Source organism: Pezoporus wallicus, unplaced genomic scaffold (genome assembly GCF_028554395.1).
Source record: "Pezoporus wallicus isolate ANWC-B61680 ecotype Strahan unplaced genomic scaffold, APGP_CSIRO_Pwel_v1 contig_5542, whole genome shotgun sequence".
NCBI classification, from domain to species: Eukaryota; Metazoa; Chordata; class Aves; order Psittaciformes; family Psittacidae; genus Pezoporus; species Pezoporus wallicus.
Genome location: NW_026640165.1, coordinates 2,653,208 through 2,672,393, shown reverse-complemented (window position 1 = coordinate 2,672,393; position 19,186 = coordinate 2,653,208). Strand labels below are relative to the sequence as shown.

The 19,186-nt window shown below is 39.1% G+C and overlaps 1 protein-coding gene and 1 long non-coding RNA gene across 2 annotated transcripts; one reads left to right on the top strand and one right to left on the bottom strand.

The window, feature by feature from the left end:
* The first annotated feature begins 892 nt into the window (after positions 1-892).
* Positions 893-17,294, top strand: CUNH12orf40 (chromosome unknown C12orf40 homolog). The gene is made up of 13 exons (XM_057417915.1): positions 893-965; positions 2,918-2,957; positions 5,030-5,165; positions 6,007-6,139; positions 6,636-6,702; positions 7,703-7,894; positions 9,859-9,965; positions 12,496-13,028; positions 13,270-13,342; positions 14,009-14,066; positions 14,635-14,695; positions 15,740-15,822; positions 16,692-17,294. Exons 1-13 carry the CDS (start codon positions 943-945, stop codon positions 17,277-17,279), a joined length of 2,094 nt encoding a protein of 697 aa, XP_057273898.1. The 5' UTR covers positions 893-942; the 3' UTR covers positions 17,280-17,294.
* LOC130603844 (uncharacterized) lies at positions 11,034-14,014 on the bottom strand. Its single transcript, XR_008973300.1, has 3 exons — positions 13,981-14,014; positions 12,950-13,119; positions 11,034-11,223 (listed from the first exon to the last, which is right to left on the bottom strand). It is a non-coding gene; the product is annotated as an uncharacterized LOC130603844 (long non-coding RNA).
* Positions 17,295-19,186: the final 1,892 nt, after the last annotated feature.

Here is a 19,186-nt window from a genome sequence, read left to right as displayed (position 1 = left end):
ATAAACACACTAGCAAAATTAAAAGTATTAGAAAAAAAGACTCAAAAAAAAAAACCAAACCTGAGGTAGTTTTTAATATTGGGCTCATAATATCTGATCTGAGCACTCTTCATGTCGTTGTACTAATAGCAATCAATATTAGCACCCTGGAAAATGTTAGTGTAAAGATAACTCAGTAAAGAAACAGCACAGGAAAAGATTAATATAGAATTTTAATGATTAATTTGTAAATGGGTGCCTTCACTTGCTGAAACAATGGCAGTGTCCAATGGAAAGGAGTACAGGGAGCTGAGGTGCCCCAGGAGCACAGGGAGCACCCTTAGTTCTGCATCCCTCCTCAAGGGTTTGTCTCTAGTTACACACAAAAGCTCATCAGGCAGCTCCAAAAGCAACGATGCATATTAGAAACTTCTCACTGAATTGAAATACTGAAATACCTGAGAAAGAGCAGGATGATGAAAAAGATGCTTCTTGCTTGCACCTAAATTATGGTGATTATAGCAGTGACAAGCTGGGCATGAAAGACAAAACATCAGCAGCTGTGTAACCCACTCAAACAACTGTGAATTCAGCTCGCTTACGACAGAAGGGGGCTTGTGATTCCTTTGCAAAAGGGCAGTGGCCTCTGGCAGCAGCCTCTGTGGGAGTGCCAGTGGTAGAGGAAGGATGGCAGCAACCAAAGCATCCCCTCTTGCGCTGCTTGGCTTCCTGCGTGCTTCTTCTGCTGTCTGTTCTGGTTTCATCCTCTCCCTCCTGTCTGCCAGCACCAGGCAGCCTGGGGGCATGGAGAGCAGCTGTCCCAGTGCTCCGAGGGAGGAGGCGGCCCTGCAGGAGGGCCCTGTGGCGCTGCCGGGCTGTGGAAAACCACACCTGTGGTGACCATTCCCTCTCTATCCCCAGCGCCACACTTGGCAGCTCTCCCTCCCTCCTCAGCAGCAGAAAATGAACTGGGTCGGCGGGAGCCGGTAAGTGAAACTTCAAAGGCTGCCAGAAATGGCTCCGTGCTGAGTAATTGTCCCCTCACAGACCGGGCACAGCCATGGTGGATGTGACAGCCCCAGTGTCCCCTCACAGACCAGGCTCAGCTCCTTCACAGACCAGGCTCAGCCATGGTAGATGTGACAGCCCCAGTGTCCCCTCACAGACCAGGCTCAGCCATGGTGGATGTGACAGCCCCAGTGTCCCCTCACAGACCAGGCTCAGCTCCCTCACAGACCAGGCTCAGCCATGGTAGATGTGACAGCCCCAGTGTCCCCTCACAGACCAGGCTCAGCCATGGTGGATGTGACAGCCCCAGTGTCCCCTCACAGACCAGGCTCAGCTCCCTCACAGACCAGGCACAGCCATGGTGGATGTGACAGCCCCAGTGTCCCCTCACAGACCAGGCTCAGCTCCCTCACAGACCAGGCACAGCCATGGTGGATGTGCAGCCCCGGTGTCCCCTCCTGAACCAGACTGTGTGACAAGATGTTGATGTCCTCCCATACCAGGCAGGGTGGGTCATGTTTGGCCCTCTGTCTCTGCAGACTGGGCCTGTCCTTAATGTCCTCACTAATGATAGTGATTACCACTGGGGAAAAATATGTGTAGTTCTTGAGATTCACTGAAATAGTAAAATAATCACTGAGTTGTAACATTAAAAAAAAAAAAACCAAAACAAACAAACCAAGGTTACCATTCAGTTTCTTTAGGTGCCTATCTACTAGAAATACAAACCCTGCAGATTTTGTCAGCCATTTGAAAGCAGCTTTGTGAAACACAGCTTTATAGTCATCTTTACTCCAGAATCAAACTAGAAGGATGCCTTACCCGTCTGGAAGTTGTGCCAGCAATATGAAGTTTCTGGAATTTGCCCCTGTGAAACAGGTGGAAGGGACAGCTTCAGTTTGAGAAAAAACCCTGACCATCCCAACTTCATCCTAAATAGCTATCATGCTGCGCTGTAAGGAAAAGCAGTGTGTAGGAGTGTTGCACTCAGCAAATAGCAAATCACCCTGCTGTTTTCTGCTGCTGTTGATTATCTGCTGGGGTTCCTCAGTGAGGCTGGGATTTACATTTTAGGTAAATGTTATGCAAGGGTAAATGTTACATGCATATGTTTGGAACGTGTGTTTTAACATTAAGCACCATGAAAAAAGAAAAAAAAAAAGTAATTCCAAGGGGATAATCCTTATTTCTAACTCTGAAAAAAACAGCCCTCATCTTATCGACCCAAGGTCTGCAGCCATGCTCACCCTGCTCACAGCAGTTACCCATAGCTCCAGTTTTATGCAACACCTCCTGTAGGCAATGCATTTAAGATTATATTTAACCAGTGAGAAATGTAGTTTAAGGTATAACTGTCTTTTAATATTGCACCAAGAACAGCAGCTTGATAAAACTTGTAGTGACAATCAATTTTTCTTACCTTTTCTACAAAATGTTTACAATATTCTGTGAAGTCCCCAAAGGTAGAAACTTGTATTGTGCTCTTTTGTTTCCTTTGCCAATATGGTTTTGTAACTATGTTGCAGCATGACAAAGAAAATTAGGAGAAATTAATATATTGACAAGGATTTCTGACAATTTTTTAAGAAATTAAGAATTGATTAAATGCTGCATTACAGGTCAAATGGCAAAAAGCTTTTTATTCTGAATGTTCAATGTATTTGGTAGCTCTAAGACAGAATGTGGTCCTGTACTTACCTGAGTAAACCAGTATCAAAGTGACTTCAACAGACATATGTTGACTTTACTACCTGAAGGTTTGATCCATCATAACATAACATCAACATCAACATAACATCACATCAACATAAACATAACATAAGGGAACATAATTTGTGTCCTAAATTCTCAATACCATTGATGAGAAATTCAAGCCATGACTCAGGATTATACTTTTACAATTAAAACAAAATTTATTTGCATCTTTCAGGAGCAGAATCATACTAAAGCAGGAAAGGAGAAAGCAAAAGGTAAGCAGTTCTAGGTATCTTAGATTTTACATTGTTACTTAAATGCTTTAGTTGATTCATTTAGGCAAAAACTTTCAAAGCATTTGGAGTGAGACTCAAAGCTATAGCATAACAGTTGTAATGGTTACCTAACTTCATGTAACTTTTAGGACAGAAATCTTGTTCTAGGATTACTACACTGAATTCCAGCAGGAAGGGGAGGGAGTAGGAGAAGGCATGAATGAATTAATTCATCCAATTGAAGTTGTACTGAATTAATTCTGTTACTATATTTTGTTGGTATGCGCTGACACATGGGATTGCTTGAAGCCTTACTGCGACAACTACATGGTCAGCTGGCCTAATACTTACACATAAACACAGCTATTTCCTGGGCTACGTAAAAGAATGTTAGGCTCACTGAAGTACTTTATTTGGCATTTGCAAAAGTAGGCCAGCTTATTTGTATTTTGAATCTGGAAGTGAAGTGATAGAATCAAATTTATCCATGGCATAGCAGAAGACATTTCAAACAGGAAAGAGGAAGAAAACAGTACAATAAAGCAGTTATAACTATAGTAAAGATAAGTCAATTTCCTCCCCAGCAGCAGGGAAAAAAGAGTATAAGGAAGCTCCATCACTGTGGCTGACCAGGGCAGGTGCATTGACATATACAGCAGGAGGAATACCAGGCTGACAGTATGGAGACAATCTCAGAAATTAAAACCTTTACCAAAGGGAATGCAGGAGCAACCAGCAGCTTGTTGTTCCTATAACTTTCCCAGTCTCCTGGAAGCCTGTGAGTTCTCAAAAGATCTTTTTTTTCAGGATTCATTTGTCTGAACCACAGAATTTACATTAGAACTATGTAATTTGCTTCAGTGTAGGAAAGAAAACAAATAAGATAGATAGGATTGTTTTAGTAATTTTATAATTACTGAATTACTAAATACAGTGGTAATTACACAATTAGTAGCAATTTAGTAAATTAGAGGTAATGCAAAGAAAAGATCTGAGATACTGAAGGGGCATGGGTACATTTTGGGCGTGTGGACTCCAAAGCAGTATGAATTTTGAAGTGTTGATGTGTACATAGGCTGAATTCACCACATTGCAAATAGCCTTCTTAATTGAAGAACAAGTATTTTCCATAGATGGTAACATCTTAGAATGATAAGTATTGTGATATAATAAAATATATGGGAAAATAGTTACCAAGGGACAAGCTGGGTATATTAGTTACATGTAACCTGCAATAATGGTAGGAATTACATTTCAGAAGAAAAGCTGATGCTATTTTGTGTTTTGACATAGCCTTAGGTTTTCAATATCCTCCTTGTGATTAAAATAAAGAAATCTTACTGGTTTTATTTATTCATCTGCTGTGCTTGATGCCAGTGGTTGTAGGATGATTATTAATAGTCTCCTATAAAATGCAGATTTTTTTGTTTCCTAAAATTTCTGTAATCATCTGCTTGATACATTCAAAGTGTCAATCATCTCTATTTATTTCTTGCAACAAAAAGCCTTTCTGGAGTCCCAGTCATAGAGATTTTTCTTCTTTACTTTTTTCTCTTTTTTTTTTTTTTTTTTTGGTCACAAGATTATTTTCTGTGTCAAGAAAGACAAATTTGGAGAACAGTAAACTCTTTATGTCGTTAGAGATGGCTGTGTGTATGTAATCTTGCTGACTTAACTTGCCTACAATCTTGTAAGCTGCCTAAAAAGCCCAAGTTTAATTTTTTTCCAACTTTTTCCTTGCAGCATGTCATAAGTTTTTTATTTTAAAGAAATATTTTTAATGATCATATAAAAAGTTTGAGGCATGCGTGTTTAAAGATCAAGCTTTTGGCATTAAGAGAACAGTGTTTAATTTTGAATATGACCAAATTATGCTTGCAGTCTTTCAAGGTAATAAAAATAAAATAAATAACAGTAGGCAGGGTGTGAGGATTTAGAGATTTAATCGCGTGCTTTTATTGTTAGGAATGTTTGCTAAGTCTTGCATGCTGTTTTCAAAAGGATTATATATGCTTCTAACTTGTCTCTGAAGCTTCTATCAAAAAAGTTGTTCTCTCTTTTAAAAAATCTAGGAATTCTTTGAAAAGAAGAAACTTAAATCAAAGATGAAGCTTCTGGGAGTGTCATCTCCTGGAAGTTCAGCAGTCAGTTTAGATCTCCTCAATCTATATGTTGTGAATCAGATATCAACCAAAAAAGACAACTCTGGTGAGTTTAGTATAGTTAGCATTCTGACTTCACTGCTGACAGAATCAGTTGTCCTTAAGTATTACTGTTATTATGTCAGGTCTTGTTCTTCCACTTGAAACTTCATGCTCAAATAAGTGTTGTGTTATTTTTAAAATAAGCAATTGTGAGTAAATATAAAAATTATGATTGAATAAAAATTCAGTACATAAGAGGAATCAACGAACTCTGGCTACTGCCTACTTCACCTTTAAAGCCTTGTATACTTGTGTACCTTCGTCATTCCATTCATCAATTTTACCCTACATACATTTGTTTTTCCCTTTGCCATTGAATGGGTCTATTTGTATTCCACTTCCCTTTTCATAACTTTTGGGGGGCATTTGGAATAGTCTGTCAATTCTACCCAGAGTATCTTCCTTAAAATCCATAACTAAGCTCCTAAAAAACATCTGTGCAACTTGATTCCTAACTCTTTGTAACTGGTGCTTAGGGACATGTTTTAGGGTTGGACTTGATGATCTTAAAGGTCTTTTCCAACTTAAATGAGTCTATGATTCTTATCCATTGTGACATATTCATAAACCAGATTGTGGAGAATTTGTTGTTGTGTGCTCAGGAAGATTAAAAGGTGACTGAAGAGGGCAACAAAGCTTGTCTACACACAGCAGCTGACTATAAATAATTTTATAATGCCATTTAGAATAAAGCTGTTGCATTGCTAGTAAGAAAGAAAGCAAAAATATGGCTTTAAATTAATAAAGATAATCTAAAACAACAGCTTTTGTACTTTAGTGAAAATTCAGAAAGCTCAAAACTTTCTCCAAACCCATCACTGACATTCCAGATACTTTCATTGCAGCGTGCATGAGGAAGCCAGTACACATTGATATTACTGAAGATGTAAAAATACCTGCTAGGAGGCACAACATAGAGCTTCCCACATCACCATTGCATACACAACGTATGCCTAACTTAGATGACATCCAGAACAGGTACTTGTATAATGCAGGCTATAGTTAAGTTATAATAAAGTCCTGGAAAACGTATTTCTTGTTGGTGTTATATCTGGGCTATTAAGTAAACATAAATACACCATTCTAAGATGAAGAAGTTTTACAATCACTCCTGGCATTCCTGTGATACTCTTTCTATGACAGAGTAAATAAATGTATTCTAAACAAAAAACTGCACAAAACTGAGAGATTAAAAAAAAATTTCTTTACTTAATGTCAGATACATACACTAAGTTTATCTGACAGAGCTGGCTATTCAAACAGCCTTTTCCACTTACACTGTTTTCCCATTCAACTTCAGACACCCTAAAGTGACAGACTCACACAGTGACTGCTCATAACTGCTTAAGAATCAGGTCTGTTTAAGATGTGTGGAAAAATATTTTTATATTGTTTTGAAATTAATACTCAATGGGTTTAATCTTATAGATCTTATATCTCGTATATCATAGGCTGGTTTTATTTATTTTACAAGGTTACAAAAGCAAGTTTTGGACAGCAGAAGGCAGCATATCTCCGAGAAAATAAAATGCCAGCATAATGTGAGTATATCATTCTCACTGATGTAAAGCTAAAAATGTGCAGCAGTGACTATATTTTTAAGTGATTTTTCAAAGAGTGACCCAGTCTCATGGATGCTGAATTGTGAAGTCTTCTTTAAGGCTATATTGATATGTTATTTGCTAGTCATGTTTTATATCCATTCCTGCTGTTTCTTATGTATTTCTAGAAAAGCTCACCTTTGTGCTCTAAGCTAGTCGCAAAGGACAGAGACTGTGGGAAAGAGACTGAGGCCAACAGCAGAAAATCAAAAACAATATGCAGAAATGTGAAATGATGAAATGTAAACAGCATAGACAAAAGTTGAATCTGTAAGAGGAACTTAAGTACAAGTCTTAGTGGATACAATTGAGAAGTTCATGCAGTCATTGAGGTTACAGTGAAAAACATTCTCTAGATGGATTTTAAGTGGGTTTTTTTAAGACCTGTTCCACTGTTGCATAAAAACCCAATTAAACAAACAAAAAAAAAATCCCCAAAACCAAGCTAGTAATTCTGTTAGAAAACACTTAGTTTGCGTAGCAATGTAGCTGTAGATACAGTAACATTTCATGAGTTTTGCCTTCAAATTTCTACTTGTGTTCTGATCTGCTTGAAATAGCATTGTTGGTTTCACAACATGTTGGAGTTGTCTCTTCAATGGAGTCAATTATTTTCATTTTACTATCTAGGAACTAAGTCAGCCAATCATTTACCTACACATCTAGTGCTAAAAATGGATTTATACCCATCTGTCCTCAGGATAACATTTGTGTACATACTTCAGCTTAAAGTAGGCGCTTAGGTGTTTCCCTGAAATAAGCCCTTATTACTGTATGATTTCCATGAAAAAATCCTATCAGAATACATGAAACTTTTCTCTTGCTGTTGTATATGTGCAGAGATGTAAAAGATATAAAAAGTTTTGATTACTTTGAACTTTATGCTGACATCAAAACATTTTTAGGTAAATAAAATGTCTCTCTGCTATGTTTTGTCTAGTTACCACAAGTAACATATGCTGACTCTAGTATGGAATGTGAAGACAGCACAGCAAGTGCTTTTAGTGCCTGTCCATTGTCTTCTTCTGTTTGTTGGTCCTCTAATTGTACACAACTTTCAGAAGAAAATTTGAGCACAAACCTAATGGGTCACACTTGGGAACAGACCTATGAAGAGAAGCTGCAAACCCAGGTTTTATGAATATTTTGTCATTTCCACAGAATTATTTTAAACTAACATTCATTTATTTGGGGTGTAAAATTAGTGTAGTGGTGAAGATAATTGTAAACAATCAGCATTTCTTGTAGGCTGGTATTGCCAATGAATATTCCATATATAGAAATGTAGTTCTGTTATTGTTATGAAATGCACTTGAGCTTTTGTTCACTGAGCTTCCAGTATTACTAATATCTGCAAAAAGAGAGATAGTCACATACCACTACCTTGCTTTTGTTTCTGGCTTGTAAAGTTGCTTAAAGAAAGCTGAAATGTATTACAATTATAAATACAGCTTTCTTAACTGTACAGTTAGTGTAACTGGGTATAGTTATAATCTCAGGTGATCACCGTGACCTAATTTGTAGTCATGCAGTGAGTAACATAGTTCTTACAGTATTCATTTCTGTCCATGTAAGGCTTATGGAGCTAGACCTCCCGGAGGCAATTGCAAGGTACGTAAATATCAAGAAGGTGACAAGGAACAGCCATCATAGATTTACCAAGGCCGTACTATGCCTGTTGAACCTGATTGCCTTCTGTGATGAAATTACTAGCTCTATGCATAAGGAAGAACAGCAGATATTTACTTTGACTTTAGCAAGGCTTTTAAAAATGCTTCTCATGGGATCCTAGTAGCCAAAGTGGGGAGGTATGAACAAGATGAGTGGATAGTAAGATGGGTAAAAAACTGGCTGTAACAATCATGCTCAAAGTAGTTGTCTATTGGCTAAAGTCTAATTGATAACAGGTTAGTAATGGCAGGAATCCCCAGAGATTAATACCAAGTCCACTACATCTTTATTAGAGACTTGTACAGTGGAACAGTGTGCACCCTCAGCACCATAACAGGTTCATGTGTCACACCAAATAGGCAGAGTGATCATTATGTTAACAGGGCTGCTGTTCAGTGGCATCCTGACAAGCAGATGTCCACCATGAACTTCATAGAGTTTAACACAGAGAAGCCCCACACATCAGGTGACTGATTGAGTAGGCAGCAGTTTTGCAGGGAAAGGCCTGAGGGTGCTGCTGGGCAGAAAGTTGTCCATGAGTCAGCAGTGTGACCTTGTAGCAGCAAAGGCCAACTACACATAGAGGGCTGTATTAGAAAGAGCATAACCAAGCAGTCATAGGGAAGTGAGTATTTCCCTCTGAGCAGCGTCTGTAACAACACATCTGAAATGCTGTGTCTGGTTTTGGAACTGCCAGTACAAGAGAGAGATCAACAAACTGTAGCAAAACCAATGAAGTGCCACAAAAATTTTCAGGGCATTGGAGCACATGATGACTGTGGAGAGACTGAGCAAAGGTTTGTGTGGCCTGGGAAAGAGAAGGCTATGGAGATGTGGGGTGAACTAACTCCTGTCTTCCACAGTCTAAACAGTCTTATAAGCAAGGCAGAGCCAGAGGTACTCGGCAAAATGGCAAGAAGTAAAAGTCGCAAGTTTCAACAGTGGAAATTCTGTTTGTATGGGAAAAAATATGGTCACAAAAGTAGCTAAGTACCAGAAGAGGCCATCCAGACAGGTTGCAGAATCTCGGAACTGAGCAATCCTGAGCAATCTGGATGAACCTTGAAGCTGGCCCTGCTTTGAGCAGGTCGGACTAAACACATCTGGAGGTCCCTTCCAGACAACAGCTTGCAATGATGAATTGATCTTCAGTGGAACTTCAGCGGAACTTCAGCTTGTTACAGGCTATCAAGCTTGTTCATACCATGGGAAGAGGGGTGCTCAAAAGACATTTTGCATAATAACAGTAATACATAAATATGGAAAAGTATGAGTTATACAGTACTCAGGCTGTAAGGAGATGTGGGCTTCTACTGTAAAAAGAGTAGGAAAACATGTATATTGTTTGCAAACCTAACTTTAAAGTTTTAAACACTGTAACTACTAAACATACTCAGATTTTGACAGCTTCTACTATTTTCTCAGCCAGGAAATAGTTCTGATCAAGACCCTTGTGTTACAGAACCTCCAAGCCCGTGTATTTTCAGAAAGTCTGATACAGTGCCTCAGGAACTGTTAAAGCCATTGCACAGGTAGGCCGTGTTTTTACACTAATGAGAGAAATAACAGTCAAGTTCAAGTAAGAAAAATACTAAGATAATCTGAAGATTATTGCTACTTGATTTTTCACTGATTTTGGTGCTTTTCAAATAGAAATTGAAATGAAATGGAAAGACTGAACATGCCAAGCTATTTAAATTTGCTAGAAGCAGAAAAATATTAATTTTAAGTAGGCCCTTAGCACCGTGATCTATTTTTTGCAACATCACAAACATGATGGTATTACAGGATTCACCCCAAGCGAGAAGCATGGATTTGCTAAGAAGCCACAGGCAGGGAAGCTGCCCTGCTCTCATTAGTTCTGGCCACTTTTGTTGATGACCTTGATGCTGTAGTCATTAGCAACTTCTCCACCTACATTGTTTATATACAGGATTCCATGAACACAGCATTTTTTATTTTTTTCCCATATGTGATCCTACTATAGCTTTTTAAAAAAAACCTCAATTGTTTCAATAATACTTTTATGAGAATATACACTTTGTTTCTGAAAGAATGGATAGAAATCTGGAATACATTTATTTTTGTGTATGTTTATTAAAAATCCTTTTAATCACAGAGGATTTAGGGCCAGACTTGTTTATACAAAACATTTTATTTTAGTTTCTTTCCAGGGCCTTTTGCCTGGGATCTAGGGGTCTTACAGGGCTCATTTTTCTTTACTCTTTTTATTCTCTATGTAAATCTGCTGTCTGGTTGAAAGTTCCTGTCAATCTCTATCTTTGGCTGAATAGAGCCATAAAAAGGCTGTGTGTTATTTTGCTGTTCTGAAGTACCTACAGCCTGTTTGCCCAGGGAGTCAAGTAACTGATAAACTCACTGACCACATGATAACTAGGTGAATGCATCAGCTTCCAGTCTTAGCCACCTTAACTTTCTCTGTTCTCTTAGCTTCTCCCAGCTTTCTCCAGCAAAACCTAAAATGAGGATAACCTTCACCTTGCTATGTATCTTGACGAATTCCTGATGAATATCTTTAAATTAAACCCTATATAACCTCATCTTGCCTACATCTCCCCTTTCATTTCTCCACAGGCCCTCAGACCTGCACTCATCTGCTTATGGCACTTACATTACTCCTCTGCCCATTCATGGCTCACTAACAACATCTTTCCAGCTGATCTTCAAATCCATTTCTTTGCATCGTGCTTGATTTGTTTTCATCCATTGTAGCCATAAATTCTTCTGTCTCAAGAGCTGATAGTTCTCCTGCAAAGGGAGTTCCTTTCACTGTATATGGAAAGTAGAGTACAAGTTTACACAATTGTTTAATGTAATTGTAACATACCAATGATACAGCCAGTATGCATACATGAGAACTGTGGCACCTCAAGATGATTAAATATTAACTAAAAAATTTAAATGTCGCATTTCTTCATCTGCTACCAACTTTTATTTAGCATTACAAAATGTTCTGCTGGAATAAAGAAGGAGCCTCTGAATCACTTCACAAAATGGTTTTACCTTCCTCATGTAGATCCACCCAGGTTTCTCCAGAAACAAACTCTAGGGTGTTTTGCCTTTTAAAACTGTTCTGGGGAGGTTTCTATATGCAGAGGACACCACTTTCTCATTTAAATTCTCTAGGATCTTCATCCAGTTCCAAGTATTCACTGATCAAACCATTATAGATTTTTTTTTTCCAGTAAGAGTTTTCTGTACCTTTTATCAGTTTTCAAGTTCCATTAATAGCATTGCTCCATCTATTTTAAAGAAAAGTCATTTTTTTTGAATGGCCTTTGCCAATTTTCTGTGCTTCAGATGCCTCTCAATTCTTTGCTGAGATTTTCTGAAAGGTCGGTCACCAGATCAAGCCTAGAAAAAAGCTGTGAAAGTGTTAGGAGCCAAGTAAGTGAAAGCATGACAGCTTTTGTGCTAACGATGCTATGGCAGCATCTTCCAAACCACTTCTATCAGAAGTGGGCAAAACAAAATGTCTGACTGGCCTCCTGACACAGGAACAGAAAAATCCCATGCTGAATTAGGATTACTGCCCTCAAGTACAAATGTAAGTCACTTGCTAAGGAGACCAGGATTCAAGCAATACACAGAGTTTATCATAGGCTTCCAGTACATGAGAGAACTGTAGTATTGAAGAACAAACCATTTTTGTGAAAGGAAGAAGCTGTCTTCCTCTTTTCTTTCTTTTTTTTCCAAAGTGGCCTTCTTTGGTCAGCTGGTGGAGCAGCAGTGACATACTGTGGCTGATTTTATAAACCACACTTCCGTACTCAGGAGGGTGTGCTCCATGTCTTGGTGTTTGGAGACATCATGAAGCAGAAGCCCTTTTAAATCAATCTTACTATAAATTGGAAGTAAAATACAGGAAAGTTTATCAGTTGATGTAATGTACATTTGGGACAAAAGTGTGGTGGTCAGTAAAATCTTTGAGATTTTTATCATCAAGTTATCATAATTTGTCAACTGTAACAGTGTTTTGCTTATTTATGTACTGAACAAACTGTTTGTTCTTTTCTACTCCCCCTCCATGTCATTCTGCAGGCTAGACTATATGAATTTTTCCAGGAAAAATCCAGTGATAATGACCAAAAATGAATCAGAAGACAGTGAAGGAATAGAAGACACATTGTTTGATGTTGTGAAAGAAACTTCAGAACTGAAACCTGAACAAGATGGAAGTGATTGTTCCTTTCTGGCACTGTTTGAAGATGAGAGCAAACCAATCAATATTAATCGTCCCACAAAGCATTTTAATCCTTTTGTTAACCGAAGCAGCACTGGCATGTTTTTCATGGATCCCGATGACAGACATGAAATGACCAATAAAAATTATCCTTACTATGCTAGAGAAGCTTATCCTGCAATCAATGAAAATAATAATTCTGTAGACAGACACCTTGAAGGCATTTTCACGGCTCCAGAACAGGTTTTACTTCAAAGTAACAATGTCTTAAGTGCAAGCTGCCAGAAAAGCAGTGACCTTCATAACACTCACCTGCAGGACTGTCACGAGGGACAGCACTACTTCATAGCCTCTGAAGAGAAAGGAGCGCCTTCAAACCTTGAGAAAATTGGTGTGTGACAGTACTTTAAGGACATATATTCTGGGTTTCATTCTCCTTTTAAAGACATACGTTTTTATAACCAGAGATATGTCTGCCCTGACTGAAAAAAATGTCATGAATGTTCAGGATGCAGTAATTTAATTTTAAATCAGTATTTAAATTATCTTTTGAAGTTCACAGAAGCATTTATTTTCAAATTACATTTATGCATTTTAAAATCAAAGGTTACTTTTTTATTTATTTATTTTAGAAACTTCTGCTTATCACCATGATCAGTGGATTAACTTACAGGAGAGTGTGCAGAACTATTCAAGACAAAAAAGGTGAGTGCCACAGAAATTATCAATCCCTTAACTAGTGATAGCTGCAGAGATGTTGCTGAATTGAAGACATCCTAAGAGGACATGAAAGCAAAATTCTAACCAGTATTACTGAGGACTAAAGTTTTCTCAGTGGAAATAGTTGTGAATAATGTGAATAAATTTATGCTCAAGTAAGCCCTTTGTACCACTGTTCATCTGCCTATAAAAAGTACAGAGAAAGTCTACTTTATGGAACAGTTTTGAGTCTCTGAAGCTAAGCTGCTGCTCTGACTTGCTCTCTGAAAGCCCCTGTCTCCTTCCACTGACTGCAGTGGAAGCTAATGTCTTCCGTCAGCTGAAGTTAGCAGGTGTGAGTGCCCCATGTTTTACAAAAGACTGTTTTATCAAAGACTCTGATCCATAACACCTTCCATTTTACAAAGCAGCAGCACTATCTTCTATCATCTCTCAGATTTGCATTTCAACATAAACAAATTTTGTGAAAAAGAGATGCTTGGTGTTAAATCTCGGGCTCAGAAATAAGTGCAGTGATTTCGATAGTGGGAAGCATTTCAGACAAAATACAATCTGAAAGACAAAAAAATCACCAGTAATGACTTTAATTCAGAAAGAAAAGTACAGGAGAGGAAATCACTTACCAGAGAACTCTGTGTTTGCATCCATCAGTGACGAGTCTGTGGGAGAATCAGCCTGGAGACAGAACCAGCTCTTTGGATTTGAAAAGGTAACTTTTTAAAGAAAGAGATACATTCTTTATCAAAGCTATTGTTTGCACCATTAAAAAGAATATCCACAATAGTTAGTAACTGAATATCGCTTCACTGGATTAACTCCTGTGGAAGCTTCTTTTCTGCCATGGTGTATATAAGGAATCCAGAAAGAACATCTTCTTGTTAAGTGATTCAGATAGCCCATATGTCCATAATTCATGTCCATAATTTACATGTCTTGATTCATACCTAAGCTCATATCTGAAATACATTGTGTAAGTAAGTTACCCATTAACCCTTAGGATCAGGTTCTGCAGGCAGTGCTCAGATATTATATGCAGGACACTTCAGGATTATAAAGGAGCTTTATGCCAGCATGCATATAAGTAGTCTTTTAGATATTTTGCCTGTAGAAGTCACCCAGGTACATACGGTGTTGCTCAGGTGTTTTGTACCTCTTAAGTTAATTTGCAGTACAGTGCAGTGAGTCCCTTATGTACTACAGAAACTGAATGTTCCCCACCTAACTAAGGTGCTGATCCAGCTGAACCCTCACTATTAACACTTCATTATTTTTAAAAGTTCACAACAGCACACGAGAAAGAGTTCAGAGTGAGTTCCAGTCTCCGCCAGATGAAGAAGGGTTAGTACTATCTATACATTATTAATTACAAAATCAGGTTTTTCTTCACATATGAAACTGAAACAGTGACTTGTAAAGCCAGGGAGAAGTGTTCTGATCTTTTCAGGATGTTACATTTGATGAGGGTTTGTTGTTTTGATTTATGCAGCACTGTATCAAGACAACTAGCATTACCAGGTAACTAAGAACTGTGTTTGCTTTTCCTTGAAGAGACAAATTCAGGTTAACTAACTCCTCTCTGGTGAGTATTACACACATATTTATTTTACCTCTTCCCATTTGCTCCAGAATTGTCTGCTAAATAGAAAAGCCAGCTCTGACAGTAGGGGTAACTGCTAAAACCTCTATAAATTAATCCAAAAGAGAGGTCAAGAATGTTGATCTGAGCACCAGAGCTGAACTTTACTAACCACCATATAGTGAAAGTTCCAAGTGGATGCTAGTAACTTTCTATTCCTGAAGACGTCTGCTGATTGGAAGAAATCTTGGACATGTTTTCTGTATTAATTATTATCTTCATTAGATGTTTGACATGTGCCATTTTACTCGTCATTCCACATGTAGAAAGAGTGAGGGGAGTCAGTAGGGAGATCCCATGTTCTTTTTTGCTCCCTCCTAGCAGTAGGGGTCAGCTGTCCTGCTGCATTTCAGAGCTGGTATATCCCAAGGGCCTCCAAGAGAAAAACATGTAACTTGTATGGCAGCCAACCTGTGCAGGAAGTTTGCTACATTCTTTCCCTGGCCTTGCTCTGCAGAGTCCTTCCTGCTTTTGAGTTGCACAGTCCTGCTGCTGGTGCAGGTTGCTAATTAACAGCATGGCTGAAGCTTTGGGGGACCTATCTCACACTTCTTGTTAAGATGTGTTGTCCTGAAAGAAGAATTGGCTATTGTCAAGAATTAGACTGACCTCAATAACACTTTAAACAGTTTCTTGAAATGGCATCAGATGCAGTAATGTTTAATTCTACATGCTGTACTTGGGAATTGGATGCTTGGAGAAATTTTTGGCGAGTTGGTAACCTTTCCTTCCATCTCATTTTTCAGATGTGGAGTCATCACTCAGCAGCCAGTCTCCCATTTACTCCCCAAGGCAGACAGAGAGCTATTTCAGCTCCAGTCCTGACATGGTGAGTACTGCCCCTTTATGGGTTTGCAGAGGTTCATTTGAATAATACCTGTATTTCTGAGTGCATCTAAGGGTGGGTGTAGCTGGAATGTTATTTATTGTTTTATTTTGTGCAAAACTACTTCATGTGTGAGGAAGACAAGAAATAAGCTGTAAGTTTTCCTAAATAGTTTACCAGACATGTGGTCTGGCTCTGGATAATGCCAGGGTGAATTACAGTAATATCACTGTGGGAAGACGCTAAGCAAGCTTCTTGATGTACAGCTGCCTTACATTATGTGCCTCAAGGTGCACCAGGGGAGGTTTAGCCTGGATATTAGGAAAAATATCTTGATTGAAATAGTGATCAGGCATTGGAACAGGCTGCCCAGGGAAGTGGTAGAATCACCATCCCTGGAAGTGTTCAAAAACTGTGTAGATGAGGCCCTCAGTGACATGGTTTAGTGGTGGACTTGGCAGTCCTGGGGTAAAGGTTGGACTTGACGATCTTCAAGGTCCTTTCCAATCTAGTTGATGCGATGATTCTATGCCTGTAAGGTAGGAGGATTTGACACACTCTGTGTTTTCACCCATTCTTGAATACAAACATAACACAATGGAAGCTCTTTGTGAGAGTGAAGATGTGCCTTACCCATTTTCTTCTTTCACAAAGGCCAGAAACACACCCTTGGAGAAAGAATGGGGGGGGGGGGGGGGGAGGGAGATAGGAGAGAAACAGAACCAAACACAATCCAAAAGGCAAACAAACAAAAGCAGACAGTTCTGGCCTTTCTGTATATTTCACGAACTTAGTTATTAGTTAGTCATTAACTTAGTCCTTAGCTATTGAACTGCTTAAACAGTTGCATTCACTCAATTCTGTTCATACAGTCTGAAGAGGAAGACATAGCCCAAAAGATGAAATATAGGGATGAACAGTCTTTGAAGAAAGATGATGCCAACCTAGCTCCAGCAAGCACAGAGCCGCCTAAGACTTCTCACACTGGAACTGTGCCTCTCCAGCCCAGCAGTATTTTGACTAGAGAAGAAGCAAACCACCCTCATGAGAAAAACTCTACTTTATGTGCGCCAGAGGAGGAAAATAAAGCCCACACTGCCCCATCTGAGGGCAGCTCGTTACATCAAGCCCATAAGGGAGAGCCTGCCACTCACAGTAGCAGGCGCGATGTCTGGGTACAGACGGAAGGCTCTGTGACACAAATAAGTAAGGTGGATGCTGCCACCCAGTGTGGCCCTACACCGGTGTGCAGCTGTGGGCGCTCCATCCCCGCGGCCCCTAGCACCGCTGGAGGGCACAAAATGCCAGCGCAGGAGGAGCTGCAGCCTCCAGGCTCCGGCACCGCGGCAGCACCCGCCGCGTTTTCTCCTGAAACCGAGTATCTGAGTTTAGCTGGCAGAACGACTCTAGAGATTCTGAACTACATTGATATAATGAAGAGAAAAGCAGTGACAAGCTAGGACAGCACGTAAGGAATACAGAATTTTTGTCCTGTTCTCTGTGTGCTTCATTTAACTGGCTTATTTGGGGTTTTCTATCCTGTTTGGACAAAATGGTTTTTTGCTGTTTGATTTTTATTATTATTAACTATGGATTTCTATCTACCTCCCGCTATCTTTAACTATGAATTTCTATAGATCTCCAACTATTAACGTAGGATTTTACAGTAGCTTTGTAAATGTAACCTTAGGAATTATCTTGGCTTCCCCACCATGTATCTGTAAGATTCTGTAGTTTGGGATTGACTTTGCTTCTCTTGAAGGAAGTGGAAAAGTTCCGTTTCACTTCAGAACATATTTATTTTTGTGGCTCTTAGTTCAGAACCGTTGTCAGATTTTTAGCCATTTTAACAGACAAATTAGCCTTTGCTGCTTGTTTGGACTAAATACAAAAATGGAAAACAACAGAAAATGTACATCTGCATGCATAGATTAGAATGTGATTTTAAAAGAATTGATTAATTGATTTTTAACAAAACAAACAAAAAATTTGATTATATTTCCTTCCATAGCAGCTCTATTGATTCATTCTCTGGCTGTTAATACTGGCAGATCTTGTATGTGTTTCTGTATTTTCCCTGCAGGTTGAAAATCTGAAAAGCTTTCCTCTTCATTATTTGTATGAAGTTAGAAATCTCAACAAATAAAGGTTACTGATAATACAGTTTCTAGGTGTTATTTTCTTCTAAAGAAGTTCCTATTAAAGGCAGCAGGGAGGCTCACTCTATTACTGACGTCTTATATATCCATACACCTTTATTTGTATATACATCATATATGTGGGGAAGTGTCTGTGTATATGCTGGTATTAGTCAGCTGGCCGCATGCAGGGATCCTCTTCATTGCAAACTGGGCTTAAGCAAAAGCTATGCTGGAGACTACTCCTTAAACAGCACAGATTTGTTTTTCCAAGCAAATTAAGAGGTGCTTTCTCCCTTGGAGGCAGCTGGTGAAAGAGTCACTGCTTTTTCCCATCAATCAGGTGGGTTTCTTTTATTTGTATGTTTTGTAATAGAAGGTTTGTGAAGCTGTGTGTCACCCATCCTTGATGAGACCCATCACCATTCTTTGTCTCTGTTCTCATCATCAAACTAGCGGCTGTGTTTTCTGCCAGGTTTTATTTTGGAAGCTAAAACCCATTTTTAAAAGCAGGTCTGCATTGCTCAACAGTTTGCAGGTTTATGGGTCTGCTACTTTTAAAATAGCATCTTAGAAATTTCGGGGGACTTTTCTGTGCTTGGAAGAAAATTGTGTTGTCTTTTATATATAGAAATGGCATACACGGGAAGTGGTTTACACAGCCAGACTTCTGAAATGTGTAACTATCATTTAGCCAGTTTGCTGCCCACTTCCTAAGGCTTGACATAAGCAGATTTTCTTTTTTTAGGTTGCCTCAATTTATTGCCAAGGCAAGCTCCCTAGTGATTTATTACTTTTTTTAAATCTGAAACTGCAATGTTCTTCTTCTTTTCAGGAGCTATAATTTATTTCTCTAACAGCTGTGATTTGCTGAAAGCTCAGCCATTGCTGGCGGTTTGTAAGGCACAGTCGTTCGCTCCGCATTGTGAAGTCCATTCAGAGTGTGCCACACCAGCAGCAGCCCATGCTGGCTTCAATGAGTCCATCTCCAAGGTCTGCACTTTCCCAGCAATCCCTCATGCCTGGTACATACCTGGCAGTCTTTCCAGTGCTGCATGTCCCATGCCATGCCCTTCCCCACAGCCAGTGCTGCTCCAGCTCGCTTGGGCTGCCAGCCTACTGCCATATGATACAGCAGAGGGCAGTGAACACACCTTAGAGCTAAAAACACTATACTTTGGGTTTGTGTTTTTGTTAGACTGTCAGATGTAAAATTGCCACATGGCCAG